Source organism: Cebidichthys violaceus, unplaced genomic scaffold (assembly GCF_023349555.1).
Source record: "Cebidichthys violaceus isolate CVI_PGR_0920_01 unplaced genomic scaffold, fCebVio1.0.p SCAF_3, whole genome shotgun sequence".
Classification (NCBI taxonomy): Eukaryota; Metazoa; Chordata; class Actinopteri; order Perciformes; family Stichaeidae; genus Cebidichthys; species Cebidichthys violaceus.
Genome location: NW_027176483.1, coordinates 16,667,893 through 16,683,424, shown reverse-complemented (window position 1 = coordinate 16,683,424; position 15,532 = coordinate 16,667,893). Strand labels below are relative to the sequence as shown.

Sequence of the window (15,532 nt, the reverse complement as noted above, 5' to 3'; positions counted from 1 at the left end):
ACTAACAGTACTGGCTTGACACCAGTGAGTGAGGGGGAGGTTGAGAGAGTATGAGAAATACAGTTGTTATACATGAAGCTTTTTCTGGTTCCGTTCGTGCAAAGATTACATCGTTAATCCAGAGAAAAGACTTACCAACAGAACTTCAATATACACTCGCTTACATTTTCCGTTGGCGTTGAACTGGTTCTCCCTCATGCACAGGAACAGGAAGCTGATTGCAGGAAATACAGTAGTGATGGGTGTTTGTAAAGGATTTGTTTTTCATCCTGTTACTTTGTAATCATGTTTTTTGGGATGCAGTAGAGGTTTGTCCTCCTGTGTGATATCTATGTTTGCCAGCAAGCGTTTACCCCACATGAGAGCCGCTCAGCCTCCAAATACATCATCACAACATTTTGAGGCCGAGTAAACAGAATCATCTTATTTTATCTTATCTCATCTAATCTTGAGACCTTTTATTTTTTTTTTAAATCAACCTTCAACTAGTGTAGGAAAGTGAATTTCTCCTGCATTTCAGTTTTTGCTGTAAATATAGAAAAGTGAATTTGGCCTTTATTGAAGCTTTTACATATTTGATGACTGATGTGGAATTCCTCCCAATAATGGCTGTTTTTGTGTCCCCGCTTTGAGCCTTTTTGGCTGCCTTGATTTTAAATAGTTGGATCTGTGATCATGTGATCTTTTAAGCAAGGTGGCAAAGTTTGTGCACAGTCCTGCTGACCGAAAAAAGGAAAGGTTAAACTCTTCAACGATCACCATACTTCATATTTGAGGGCCGTTGACAAAATGTTACACTCTCCAGGTTTGACTCATGCTTTGGCGCAAGACCAAGCTAACAGTCAGTGTGACGGTGTTGCGATCACGTACAGAAATTACACACAATATACTGCTGAAACTAATCCTCCTCTTAGTTTTGTCTTTGAACTTGTGTCTGATGACAGACTGGCCTCCACTGCAGGCGCTAGAATTCTTCAAGTTATGACTGGAGGTCACTAATGGCAGCTGGAAAGTGAAATACACATACATGCAATCATCACATAGGCTCACACGTGGTCTTGAGCACATTAAGCTGTGTAATTTATTTGATTGTTCCCTCCACAGTATATATAATATGCACCTTGATTTTGACATATGCTCTGCATACACCCTACAGTGATTGATTGAGGTTTTCCAAGAGGTGAGTGAAGAGTCTAGTGTTCACTTCTATTTCGGGACGATAAGATGACAGTAATTCATTGAACTCTCCCAATCTCCCACAATTAGTTTTTTTCTGAACTGCAGCTACACTTAAGAAACCCTTGCACATGCTTTAGTAACTCATTCAGACACTTAATTTAAAGTGTGGCCATGCATTAGCAAAGTGAACTGTGCTTTTGCTGAACAGAAATGTCTATTTTAATATAGTTGCTCAGAGATGACGATAAAACCAGAGGACATATTCTTGGTTTTTAATATATGAAAGATTCAATGAAATGTCATAAATGTATAGAACACCTGTTAAAATACGTGATCAAGGCCTTACACTATAACAGGAGACGAGGGATGATGTCATTCAGATAAATGAATGACTGTGGTGCTTTTCATGCACGTATTAACTGTCCCCATGGGGCATTTTGGAGCCATCCCCACACTAGATAAGTGTGATGAGAATATGGGTGTGGGGATTGTGTGTCTTTACTGCTGTTGGACATACTGATGGGGGCTGTGCATTGAAGCACCAACTGAAACAACTGAAACCCCACCTTACTCTCCGCCAGCTGGCAGCCAGTTCTCGGATTTCTGCAGCATGAAACAGGCTCCTTAACTTTCACACGCTCATTGGGGAGTAACATATATGGTGCTGAAATATGGTGCTGAAAGGGTTAGTTTGACGAGCTCGGGGCAAGTTCATAGATTGGGCTACAGAGATTCCGTTTTACTGATAGACTTTAATGCAGGTCTAATGAGTATTGATTTATTTCAATACTATTTCTGAGCAGGCATTGATCCATAATGATCCTTTTCACTTTGTCATCCAAGCTAGTTGCCCTGTCCCCTGAAAACAAGAATACTCTGTTGTTTCGTAAAAGGAGTAGACCTACTCAACCGTTATTTTATTGACGCTTACGACATATCTTTTATGGACTGAACCAGCATTTACTCAGGATAGGAAGTGTAGTTCTGGGAATTGTTGTGCGTTGATGACTTCCCAGTGGAGGTCACAGATGGGGTCGTATTACAGCGTCCTTAATGCAACATTACAGCCAGAATGAAGCCTCATTTATTCTCCTTCTCCCTGAATCCTTCCCCCCCTCGTCTCCTTCTCTTTCAGCCTGAGGTGGTTTACAGTGAATAATACAGCGACTACTATATCACAACATTAAAACAGGGATTGATGCCCCACTATTATTTAGTGATGTGTGTCTTTGTGTGGTCCAGTGCATTGAGATGAAGGGCTGATGGGGATTCAGGGGTTGGCTGACCAGAAAAGAGTAGTTACACAGTCCATTTCCCTCCTGCGCTAATTAGCATGTCAACTGTGAAGTCGCCTCCAATGAGCCGTTTAGGAGAGGAGAGGAAGAGGGGCAGAGCCAGTCAAGGAAGCTTTTCTGCATGTGCCATCAAACCTCCACTAAAATCTGACCTTTACACCGGACAAAAAGGGAGGACAGCGTTTTCTAGCAGCGTGTGTTAGGCGGTGGGGGGTTGCCGTGTTATGCCCGGGGCTCTTGTTTGCAATGGTTTGTGGTCGTGTGTGAGTATTGAGTGGAGGAAAAAAAAAAAGATTTTACCACTCAAGTGCTGACTTAAGGTAATATCTTTTAGGGAGCCCTCCATGAAAAGTTTCATATCCTCACAGAGCTCCAGATGCACACAATGCCTCCTAATTCTCCCCCATTCATCCCACTTGAGCTGTTTTTGAATGAATAAAAAGAAGCAATAGGATTCTGAGGGAGAGGAGGTATAAAGGGAGATAGCTCCTGCAACAACCACAGGGAACACTGATTAGTGCTTCACCATATGGCACTACAATGTCATTTGAGGCACATTAAAAGTAAGAAGTTTGAGTTTTTTCAGAATAAGCTGAACACTTTTATCAGTATAAACTGAAGTGTTTCAGGAGTGTCATTTTTTTGTTAACGCTACAGCTGTCAAGGCTTTGTTTTGCGTCAATAGTCTTTCTTTTTTGTACCTCGCGGTCTTGTCTAAATCAAGAATAGGTTTTCATAATGATGGATGAGCAGAGCTTTTTGGCCTTTAGACAAGACTCGGGCGGTGCGGCTGTCATGCCAAAGGTGAAATAGAATCGCTCCGGACCCCTCCGGATGAGGAGCAGATGCAGACGGAGCGCCATCAACATTCAGATGGCGCCCACGGACACGCCGCACCTCCCATGAATACAGATTAGCTCTCTGTATTGGTTAATGTAAGGTGTTGTTTTCATTCCGTGTTCTCTCACACTCTAAGTTTATTATCTCCAAAGTGAAGTCAGTTTGGCACACGGAATAAGGTCAACCTTCCAGGATTTGTGCCGCTGCAAACTTGTGAGTGACAAGAGAGGGGAAAGAATTTCTGCAGAATTCCCTTATTCCAGCAGGCCTGCAAATATTCCCGGAGCTCTTTTTCTTTTTTTCTTTTTTTGTCGCAATAAAGCATGAATTATGGCATGAATAATAGGATGCTTGGGTAGAAATGAGTAGGGAAAGAACTGTTCCCTGCAGCCTGAAATTAAGCAACAGGGGGACAAATAAGATTTAAGGGGATGGGGAGCAGGTCCAATAATAAAAGTCTAAGTTGTACACTGTCAGGCTACTTAATCACGTCATAGGAAAGGGTGTAATAACATTAGCAAACCTCTCCCACCACCATATGTTCCCTTAGCTCTGCCTTTAAAAGTGTGGTGAATAATTTACAGTGTGAAGAAAAAGGGGTATTAAAAAAAAAGCCCTTTATACAGTAAGTGCAGGGAAACAGTCATTTACCCTGTGGCATGGCAGGCAGAGTGACTATTGATTATATGTCTTTCAATCTGAATATCCTCTTTTTTTGCTAGACATCCGCCTGGTGCTTTGGTTTTCACTTAAGATGATGTGCATATTTTGCGTCTTCATCTTCCTTCTGTCCCTCCAGGGATGCATAATGCCTCGCATTGCATAACAGGAGTGTTTTCATTCACAGTACCGCTGCTCTAGGAATAAACATATTCTTAACTCTTATGCATTTGTGAAAAATTTGTTCCACCCCCTCCTGCAAAGCATCTGAAAGCACAGAGAATAGACCCTGCGTATTTTTCCACCGCTGCAGTTGGGCTTCAATTCACCCCCTCATTTTTCGTTTACAGTCACTACACCCGTTGGCGAATGAATCCTGTTCATTAAGAGCGCGGGTAAGCCTTTATCACGTTGTCGTGAAACGTTAGGCCATGTGCTTGTTCCAGGGTCTCTAATGGATGCTGTGTTCGAGCAGCGGCAGGTCAGATCTTGGTGGGCTGTGCAGTACTCAGACCACCCCTGCAGCAAGGCCACGCACCCACTCTGTGCTTTTTCCAAGTAACTATGAGATAATACACACATCTGCATGGACACTAACACACGTGCGCTAACACATGCACGCTCACTATCACCTTTCTCCCCTAACAGCTCGCGGTGAACCCTGCAGCTCGTCTATTTTTGCACGCGGTCAGACAGACTGACCCTGTAGATAAAACTATGACAATGCTCCTCTGTTGCCCAATTGCTTCCCTCATTTCCAGGGAGAGATCCCAGGGCTGCTTTTCACCTAATATTTGGCCCAGCAGTTGTCAAACACTTGAAATACATTTGCAACGACATGTTTTTCTCTTCCGGCAATCTCAAACATAGCCAGGCAAGGTCGCCTCAGTTCATCCCACAAAGTCCCCGTGCCTATTAGGAAAAATAAATTACACTACAATTGTTTATATTGCCAGTGGAGGTTCTTATTTTGTTTGTGGTTTTCTGAGATGAGAACTCGAGTTAGACGATGTGGGTGTATTAAATATATGGACAGCTCACACAAGTCTTTTTAGCTGTTGCCCTACACGGTGACATTGACTCTTGGGCATATTTCAATACTTCGAGGGGTGAAAAGCAGCAGAGGAATTTGCTGAGTGTAACATGCCGGCTTCCTCTTTTACTTACAGCACACTACAGCTGCCATATAGTGCATTGGGGGTTTCGTATTTCCTTGAGCCCTTTGGTCCTCTGCTCCAGGTGCTATGCGGGGAACAGGTCGAGTGTCCAACCTGTCTAATACACAAGTGTCTGGCCATGCTCCTACCTCTGCTGAGCCAGCATTCTCATTAAGCCCCTTCAACTAGTGAAACTCAATGGGAGAGCGTCCAATCGTCTGCCTGCCTCTGAGGATTTTCGGCATGGCTGCACTGGCAGACCAGAGTGAGATATTTATACGGGCCAAATGTTGGTGTGCTTCTACAGGCGAGGCAGTTTATGTTGAGGAAAACAGGCACTCGTAAAAAAGGCACTGCTTTCACATAAATAGATATTTATTCTTCTTAACGCATTGACTTTTTATTGTATGCAAATGCCTCGTAAGACATCTTCATAAGCACATTTGATGTCAACAGCAAGCGGCAATATTCACATTTAATTAGCGCCTTGTGGAGGAACGTCTCCCTCTGTAATCAGCTCAGTTTATGTATTTATATCTCGTTGTCCTCATTAGAACATCACTGGGATTTTTATGGTCCTTCATCTCCTTAAAGGACTGAGAGCTTTGGGTTTCTAAGCTTTGGTCCAGCGCTGACTGGGAAGAGATACTATAAAAGTAAGACAGCACAGCTGCCATCTCTGCATCCACCCCGCCTCTGCAGCATGAAGAAGTAAAGGAGCTTTTTGCCTGTACTTGGACCAGGGCTTTGGTCTTTGGCACTGGGCTTTGTACTCTGTGCTTGACTTGCAGGCCCCATTTCCCTCCCTCTGACTAACGCAGAGCTTCTTCGCTCTCTGGCTGCAATCGTGGGATGACTTTCCTCTTCCTGGTGCTCGCCTTCTTGTCCTCGATGCATAATTGAAGTGCCTGTGGGTTCCCAGGCTGATTGAAGAGTCTTGTTGGAATGGTACAGATTTAACAGCAGAATTAGTCAGGGATGTCTAATAGCATTTCTTCTGCCATTGTCCTGGCTTTCTTTCTTTTTTACGTCTTGTCCTCTAAGGGTAGATAGAGGCTGTTGTCAGGTGTGAAAGTGTGTGGATGTGTCAGCGCAGACGGCAGGGATGGCTCTGGACAGGCAGCAAAAGGCTTGTCAGTCTTTAATCCTTCCTGGCGCAATTGATTTAGTCACTTTGCGGTGAATAGGCCTTTCAGCTCTTCTCGGGAGATAGAGAGGGAGAGGGAAGGAGACATGTCAAAGCCTGCATCATTGATGGGTGCATCACTGAATACCAGATCCTAAACAGGGTAATCTAGGATCCCTCTTCAAGGTGCCCTATTAAGGCATCCGCCACAGAATTGCTCCATTCTGAATACTGGACTAGGCTTGTGATGGATGGTGGGAATTCTTCCTATATGGAAACATTTCAGCAAGCCAAGTCTTTTCGTCTGTCTTTTTTTTAGATTGCCGAATTCAGTCCTGAAAGTCAATTGAATCATACTTCAGATTGTATAAAAGTGGACGCGGTCAAAAAACTGAAAACACACTGTGAAAGGGTTAAACTTGTAAGACGAAAACACAAACAACTCTCAGACCGGACAACACCGTGGTAGCGCTCTGTCAATCACAAGGTAGCCACGACCTCCAGCATACTCTGCTTCATCGTCTATTTTGCTCTAAATGGAACCATCATTTACAAAATGAATATCCTGCTGTATTGAAGAAGACTTAAGACTAGTGATTGAGACCATACACTCATGTTGACAATATTTACTGAGGGAATAAATCAAGTGAAATGTAGGGTCATTTTCTCATAGAAGTCTATACAATTAGACTTCTTTTTGCATCCAGAGGAGTCGCCTCCTGCTGGCCAATAGAAAGAATGCGTAAGAATGTTTAAGACAGCTTGGCTTCCTTTTTCAGACCTGGAGCTGCCAGGTTGAGATGTGTGAAACCCGATAAAAGCTCAATTGTCTCCGAATTAAAGTGTATGCATTCATAGAAAGCTGCCTGCTGCGTTATCAGTCGACCCGTCAGCGTGATTTTCTAGGTAATCTCTCACATTGTGTGAATCCACCCGGACTCCAGTGGGTAAATTAAATTTTAACCAGGCAGATATAGCTTTTTAATCTTATGCCCCGCATCTGTCTCAGCCTTATGAATTCAAAGTGTTTATTCTGGGCCTGAAAGCACTGTTTCCCTCAGCCACCATCACAGACCCTGTGAATAATTTACTTGTTATACAACTGACATGAGCTTTGCACTATTCAATGGGGAATGACTGCGATGCCTTCAGGAAGTCTAGGGAGACAGGGATAGGGAGTTTTACTGGAAAACTCTATATTGCCTACAGCTTAGATGTCTTCCATCATCAGGATAAATACTGTGTAAAGGGATGTAGTGAAACACATGGGCCTCATAATGGAAGAGTTAGGGTTTCATTCGACTATAAGTAACCATGCTTCACTGAGAAATCTACTACCTATTCATGATTTGTTCTTGTTTAAATTAGTTTTTTTGTTGTTGTTTTTTATAGCAGCTTCACTTGCCCCAAGTGTCTTCAAGAGTATTCATGTGGTTCTGAATCGTAGAAACTTAAACCACAACTGCAGCATCCACTTCTCTGTTGTCTATCCAAATGTTTAGTTTGTTACAAACATTTCTGCTTCTGTTTGCTTCCACTGGTGCAGTTAGCAAACAACAAAGCAAAGCGGTGTACTTATGTTTTGGAGCATTTTAATATATGCACGAAAATTGTCAGTAGCTGTTAAGTGGCTTGTTAAAAATAATACATGTTGCCTATTATTATACACGTTTGTACTTAAATTCAACAAACAACCATTAAAATGAAGTGTCAGTGTGCTGCCATTGACACACACACATGTGGGTTTCTTTGGTCAGATTCAGCCGTCAGCTGCTATGTAGTGAAGCTGAGCTTTAATGAGAAGAAAAGGGAATGAAATGACCGTGTTCCTTATTGAGCAAACTATTGGCCATTAACAATAAAGGGACTAAAACCCCGAACGTTTCTGAAGACCTGTCATGAAGGACATGGTGTGTCAAAGAAAAACATCAAGAATTTAATGTTCTTCTGCACCACCTAGGCTTTATTTTTGTTTGCTCCAATGTGACCACCATGGAGGATAAATACAGTAAAAGTACTTCTTTATTAGGAAGAAATATTTTTCTGACAGGTACACACAAACACTCTCTTGAGACTCTGTTCTCAAAATGAACCATTTTTCTTTCACAGCATGCCTCAAAGAAGACCTTTTCCACTTGCTGGGTAGAAAATACAAATAGCCTGTGTTTATTTTCAGGCTTTTTTTTCCCTCCTATTTGATGTTTACATTTGCTTTATCATGTTTGGTGTTCTGTGATTCTGATTCCCTCTCGTCCTGTAGTTGGCAGGCTATTTCGTAGTTATATAGCAACATGAATCACGGGCTTGCGAGATCACATGGTGAGAAATGAAAAATGGTCCTTTATCTGAGGTCTTCATTTCAATGCAAAATCAATTCTGAAGCAGAAGATGCTGTGTGCCGCAGGACAGAAAAGGTTTTTTTATCCCAATAAAAAGAGAGATGGAGTTCCAGTAAAGGGCAGAGGGGATTGTAAAGTGATAAAGTGGCTCCATCCTAAAGCAGTAAGGTTGGCATTTCCCCCAATTTTATGGTTTATTATGCTGTAAGGGTAGAAGTGCTTTCTAATTACTTAAACAAAAGGCTCGTTTTTAGTATGGCACGGCAGATGTCTATGGAGGCTTATTATGTCTGTGTAAAAGACGCCTTCTTTCGTTTATTTACCCTCTGTTTTAAAGCATTAAGTAAACTGAAGTAAGAGGCTCCAACACACACACACACACACACACACACACACACATACACACACTCTCAATGCACTCACAGCCACACACACACACACACACACACACATCACTCACTCAATCAAACTTTATAAACTCATTCACAGGAGAGTTGAGCCACCGAGGACAGTGGTAATTTGACAAAAGCTGTCATTCTCTATGACAGGATTGTGACCTCTCTGAGTGCTCAGGGTGTTAACGGGTCAATATCACCCAGCCTCCGCGTAGAGACACACTGCACAGCCCGCTCTCAGACCCCCCTTTGTCTGGGGGAGATTGAAGTGGGGTCCTGTGTCGAGTGGCTCCGTGTCACTGAGCCAGTTTACTGCAGCAACTGATAATTCTCTGAGCCAGCCATTCGGATGAAGGGTCAGCCTCTATTTTCTTCTTCTCTGACTCTGAACTCAATCTCTCTTTGTCTTACACACATCTCACGTGCGCATCCAATCTTTCTGGCTTTAATACTTTCTAACCCTCTTCCACACATCTTATGGTTTGACCCCCTTTACCTCTCTTTCCTGTTTGAAAAGTTGCCTTGCAGTTGATTCACCTGCTATTATTGCAGCTATTTCCACCCTGAGCTTGTTAAAGGGCCCCAAACAGCAGGGCCCCAAACAGCAGGGCCCGATTTATCCAGTTAGATAGATTCACACCTCATGTCCTCCAATTTCCTCCTCTCGAAAGTGAATGCTGCTCTACTCCTCTCCTCACTGCTGGGCTCCTTTTGTCATTCCTTCCACAAATGACATTTAGAAACCAGACTCCATTCTGTCCTGCCACGGAGGTGCTCTAAAAATATTGCCCAACACGTGTGAAAAGGGCACACATTTCTGCTGTCCGCTCTAACCCTTTTTTTATTGATTTTCGGAAAGAAATAACGCAGTTTCAAGCACAATATTACACGTGCCCAGCATCCCTCCCTCCTGTCAGAACTTTTCCTGTTAACTTTCCAAATTCAATTCATTGTTTAGAGCAGCAGGTTTTGTGTTCCATACTGCAAATAATTTGTCATTATCACGGCTGGAAGTTTCTGATCAGCCTCCAACATCTCTGCGCTGCGTGGATCCGTGGGGGACCCATTGTCAACGAGACAAAGCAGCCAAGTTTTGACAATGGAGCTAAACCAGAAATACATATTTGAAAATCTAGAGGGCTAAAAGACTCACTGTCCCTCACTGAAGCTTGTTAAAATTGAAATAGTAGTGGACCTGGCAAGCCGTCATGTGTCGCCCTCAGTTGTTTGATGATAGGTCCTGCGCTCTGCAAAGTTGCATACATGAATTGTGAAAGCGGAGTAATAGCCCAGAGCAACCGTGCGAGCTGCACAGATTTCCTAAATTGGCATGTAGCGTTATGCTGGCTCAAGCAAGTTGCACAGATAGGGACCCTAACAATGAGAGAATGCGTAAACAGCGGCAAGGTCAGTAGCACTTTAGGACATTTGTACCGAGTAGATCAATTATTAAGTGTGAACACTGGATCTTCAATCAGAAAAGTCAATTGCATGAGTCACTCATTTGGTCATTCAGATCAAAAGCGAGTTAAAAAAACACCATTGCATAAACATTTTTCTTTTCTGTGTCCCTAGAAAATATGGTAATAGGCCAATTTATTCCTAAAACCCAAATGTTAATCATAACCCTGCAGCATCTGCCGCTCCGATTGATGTAAAAACAATGAATGCCTTAATAGAAAGCCTTCTCCGTGACTGTTTACAAGCCTCCCCGCTATTTGGGGATTCCTTGATCCTTTCCCCGCAGATGGGATATCAAAACATGACCGCCCCACAATTAAAAGTAGATAAGGAGCTCAGCGGATAGCCTTCGAGGTTGAGCTCAGACGCACGCGCCAAGGTCAGATAGCCGAAGAGATCAGAGCTTATACTGGAGGTATTTTACTGTGGCACCGACACAAAGGTCCGATGACCACATGTTGTTGTTGTTGTAGTAGTAGTAGTGGAAGCAGGGCAGAGAGATTACTTCTGGTAGGCTCAGATCCGACAGATTGTGCCGGTGGCTGGGCGGTTTCACAGTCACTTAAGAGAGCGCCACACTTGGACGAGCTCCCTTCACTGGGCATTAAACACAATTAAGTGAAGGCACTGTAACCCTCCCCACTTGGACTCTTAAAGCTCCTTGTGTTCCCCTCGCGAGCTTTAAGACCACTCCATCTCCAATCTATCTGTCCTCTTGAAAATTCCTCCCCTGCGTCCTCGAACACTTCCTCCCTAATCTGTCCTTCTGCAGAGTGTCAGCAGCGATATCGTATTTTAGCCTGCTCTGCATAGGGACATGACCTTTACCAGCCTTTGCAATTGACGCTTTCATTCCGCCTTTTTTTTAATCAAGGAAGCATAAAGGGCCAGCGGGCACCTCCCAGCAAATACAGTTGTCTCTGAATTATTTAGATGATAGACGATTGAAAGTCTTACCAGCACCACTCAGACCACCCGTTCACTCCGGGTGAGAAATCCAATGCGACTTTACTGTCATCTATATGTGACTAAACTAGAGTCTCTTTCTTAGAGTCTGCTGGGCAGGTAGTGTTTACAGCCTCCCTTGCCTTCAACCTTGACAGCAGCACTCAGACTTTTATTTGTTAGAGCGTCTGACTCCAATCGTTCACAAAATCACACCCTGGGCAGCGCAGTCAACTCTCAAATAGGGCTTTTATCTGTCCTGATTCTTTCTCTCCGTGTCCTCTCTTTTAATTGCATCTAGTCATTACTTAGTCCTCAGGAGAGCATGTGTATCATATAGCCACCTGAGTGTGCTGCCATACCTACTGAAGGACACGGAGGCTGTGCTGCACAAAGTCAAACCTCACTGCTCAAAGGTTGCAGGTCAATGAGAGGGACACTATCTTCATCTGACACCTGAGAGGGGGCTGTGTGAACTCAGCTTATTTATCTACAGATCCTATAGGACTCATTAGACCTGAGGCGTCTCTCACCAGCTCATGAGGCTTGCATTTGAAACCCCAAAGTGTCTCTTACACATCATCACCTAACATCTCTGAGAGCCACTTATGAAGTTTGTTGGACTTGTTGTGTGCTTGAAGTCACTTTGTTTTAACACGGCGTGACACAGCTGATCAGCAGACGTAGGCTGCGTGTTTGTTGTGAAAGTGCTGCAGCACATTTCCAGGTTTGTTGTCAGTTGTGCCATTTATCAGTTCAACGTTGTCAGATCCAGAGGTGAAATGGCATTTAATTCATTTGTTTTGACAGAGAAAAAGGAAGCAGAGATTTATTCATAACTCTTACCTGATGATGACTGTGTGGGTACACCGTGTGCCTGTGTAGGTGTGTGTGTATGTGTGTGTTTACATGCACAGGAGGTTTGTTTCACATATTGCTGACAGGCGTTAAACTGTTCTGGAGCAGCGGTGCAAAGATAAGAAAGGAGGGGAGCGGTGTGAATAGAGGGCTGTGGTGCGATGATTTACCATGGTGCCGTTCCATATTTTACCTCATTTGGGATTCCTTTTTTTTATTTTTTTATTCATAGCAAGATTGCCTTGGGTATTTCATTCTATTAGGTGCAGGCAAAAATGTCACCACTTACCTCCTAGCCGATATTTCACAGAGTGGTGGGCATGCTGTATGGCTCTTATCTCTGATAGATGGACCAGCACATCAACAGATGGGACACTTTGGCTATCAGAGCCCTCCGTAAACACTTCTTTGCATTAATGGACTCGCATTGCGGACCTCACACACATCAGCGGGAGCCCGGCAGTGTGACTGAGGGGGAATTAGTGAATTGCTCCCTCTAGGTGAAGTTCAAGTCTACTGCGGGTGGTTTTGGAAGTTTTCATTTGAGAGGGTGGCAGTAATTACGTCTCTGTTTGTTCTGGATTTAACGTAATCAGCTCAAACATACAAAATTAGCGCGGCCCAAGTCCAATTTTTCCTCTAATCTCTTGCGGAGCTGTTATTGGCTTATCATAATTTTAATTGGTGTAAACCCTCTTGTTTTTTTGAGCAGTGTTTGGTGATGGATGACTGTGTGGGCACTTGAGCCTGTTGCGTTGGGCTTTTTGAGCTGGGATTTGCCTTCATCTATAGCTGACGTTGCTCTGTAGATCACCGTATTGTTCAGAAGGTCTATCATTGTGTTACAAGCAAATCCTGCCAAGGGAGAGCTGCAGATGAACTTTTTTTGTAACTAACTGCCTGCTGTTGGTTTGCTAACCTTGTGGTCTGTCTCGTCTCTTTTCTTGCAGTTATGCGGCTGCGGGCTGCTCGGCGTGGGCATCTGGCTATCTGTGTCGCAGGGCAGCTTCGCCACCTTCTCGCCCTCATTCCCCTCGCTGTCGGCTGCCAACATGGTCATCGCCATCGGCGCCATCGTCATGGTAACGGGCTTTCTCGGTTGCCTGGGTGCCATCAAGGAGAACAAGTGCCTGCTTCTGAGCGTGAGTTCAATCTACATGCAGTACCTATGCAATACCCCATTATAAATGAGACCCATACAGACGACTGTCTAAGGATTAATTCAAACACGGCAACTCCGCTTTCACTCTTACTCTCCTCCTTTGAATTATTCCCTTATTCCCCCATGTCGGCCATGCAAATATTGACAAAGACGTCTTGTGGAGACAACCTCTCACATGTGTGGCTGTCTATACACCCACACATGCTGGTCACAGGGCAGCGAGAACTCAGCATGGTATCTGTATTTGTCTTCCAGCCAGAACCTCAGCAGAGGTAGCCGACTGCGTTGTTTAAAACCCCAGGGGCTCTCAAAGGAAAATTAGAGCTGAGCAGAAAGATTCTCCCTTTCTGCATATTAACACCAACGCATTCATGACATCTCCATGGCTTTGGTCACATCCCAGAAAAAGAGCTGTCAGTCAAGAGGCCTTCTGTGTCCCCAGCGTGGTTGAATTACTGTACGTACATAGCGCACTAAAAGCACTTGATATTTTTGTGCTCAATAATTTAGAATGTTCTATTATTCATTACAAAGACTCCTCTGTCTTGGCGTTGCACTGTTTGCCCAAAGTTGTGTTTTATCTTAAGCAAAAGTTAATTAAGAAAGTTCACCCAATGGAATGAGGTTTGTGTGGATCCGCCACAAAAAAAGAAAAGGAAACTTTCATATATAGGAACTTTAAATGAGAAGTGGAGTTTTGGCTTTGGGTAGTTAACATCACAAACAGCTCAATCCCCCGAAGCTCTTGCATCTGTCAAAAGCCCCACCAAATCCTCAGTGTTCGACATGGCTTCCTTCACCTGCCTAACAACTGTGAAGCAGAGAGAGGAAGAGAGCCGGGTGCAGGTAGGGGGGAGGGCGAGGGGGACGAGAGAGAAAAATGTAGAAAAAAGAGCGACTGGAAAATCTAGAGGTTCCGATGTTTTATTAAGTCATCAGTGTGCGGCAGCGTTTCATATTTAGCCATGATAATTCTGTTCAGTGCAACGGTGTCTGCTAGGAGTTGTTGTTTTCTTAGCATGACTTGTCCGGCTCAGCACACCCAGGGTGGGGTGGGGTGGAGTGGGGGAGAGCAGGACGTGGAAACATTAGAGTGGGTTTAGATCTCCCGCAGCAAACAGATCTGAGAGTCTACCTTGACATATTATCTCTGGAGTTTCTCTGCGGACAACTCTCTCTGGATTAGAAATACTCATAGCCCAGACATCCTTTGCAGTACATTTTCATTCTCTCTTTTTTGCTGCCAAAAAATGTTTACTTAAACAAATTTGAAGAAAAAAAAGTGGGAGAGATAACACTGAAATATCTGGCAGAAACTCTTTAAAACCCTGAAAGTGTGAATTGCTACATACGCCCACGAAGCTGTGTGTGTGTATACGAATACACAGACTTTCTCACACGATCATCAAAACACCACCAATTTAGTGTAAGCTGTCACTTTAACTTTCAGCACCGGGAAAATGTGACAAACCAACTGTGAAAGCACAACAGTGACACGCTAAACTGGCAACCCAGATACTTAACCAACAGCAAACTGCCGTTACTATTTCATTTGGGCCTCGACACAAATAATAGCCTACCCCCTTCCTCCCAAATGAGTTTGGAATTAATGGGGTTTTCTAGAATCTAGGTCTGCCTGCCTCCTCCCATGCTGCGCAGAAGAGCTTGGTAAATATTGAGCTGAAGGGGAGTCAAGTAGGGAGAGGAGAATGGTAGATGAAATGCAAGGCTGTGTTGGAAATGTGTCCAGGGAGGTATTATGCCTTCTTTCCCTCCTCTCACACGTCCACAAGCTCATTCTCCTTTTCTCCTTCCTCTGTCTCTCCCACCTTCTCCTTCATCTCTCCTTTTCCTTATCTTATTTGAATGTTTGTGATTGTTGCTTTGTTTTTATTATTGACAAATCTGTGTTGCTGTGTATTCTGCCCACACACTTAGATCATTGACTGTAATCTTGAAGGAATACTTCAACATGTAGCAAAATGTGCTTATTTTTTTTCTTGCCGAGAGTCATATAGAAGATCGATCTTCGTATGCTGAATATGAATCTACCGCCAGCGGTCGGTTAGTTTAGCTTAGCACAAACACAGGAAACGGAGGGAAACAGGCTTTGTC

General features: G+C 43.7%; 1 protein-coding gene across 3 annotated transcripts in view; it reads left to right on the top strand.

The window, feature by feature from the left end:
• tspan9a (tetraspanin 9a) overlaps positions 1-15,532 on the top strand; it is a 149,949-nt gene that overhangs the window by 116,366 nt on the left and 18,051 nt on the right. For all 3 annotated transcript variants that reach the window (XM_068722975.1, XM_068722974.1, XM_068722973.1), the window contains one exon: positions 13,206-13,397. In XM_068722975.1, the coding sequence (XP_068579076.1) occupies positions 13,206-13,397 (192 nt within the window). The remainder of the gene's footprint in view (positions 1-13,205; positions 13,398-15,532) is intronic.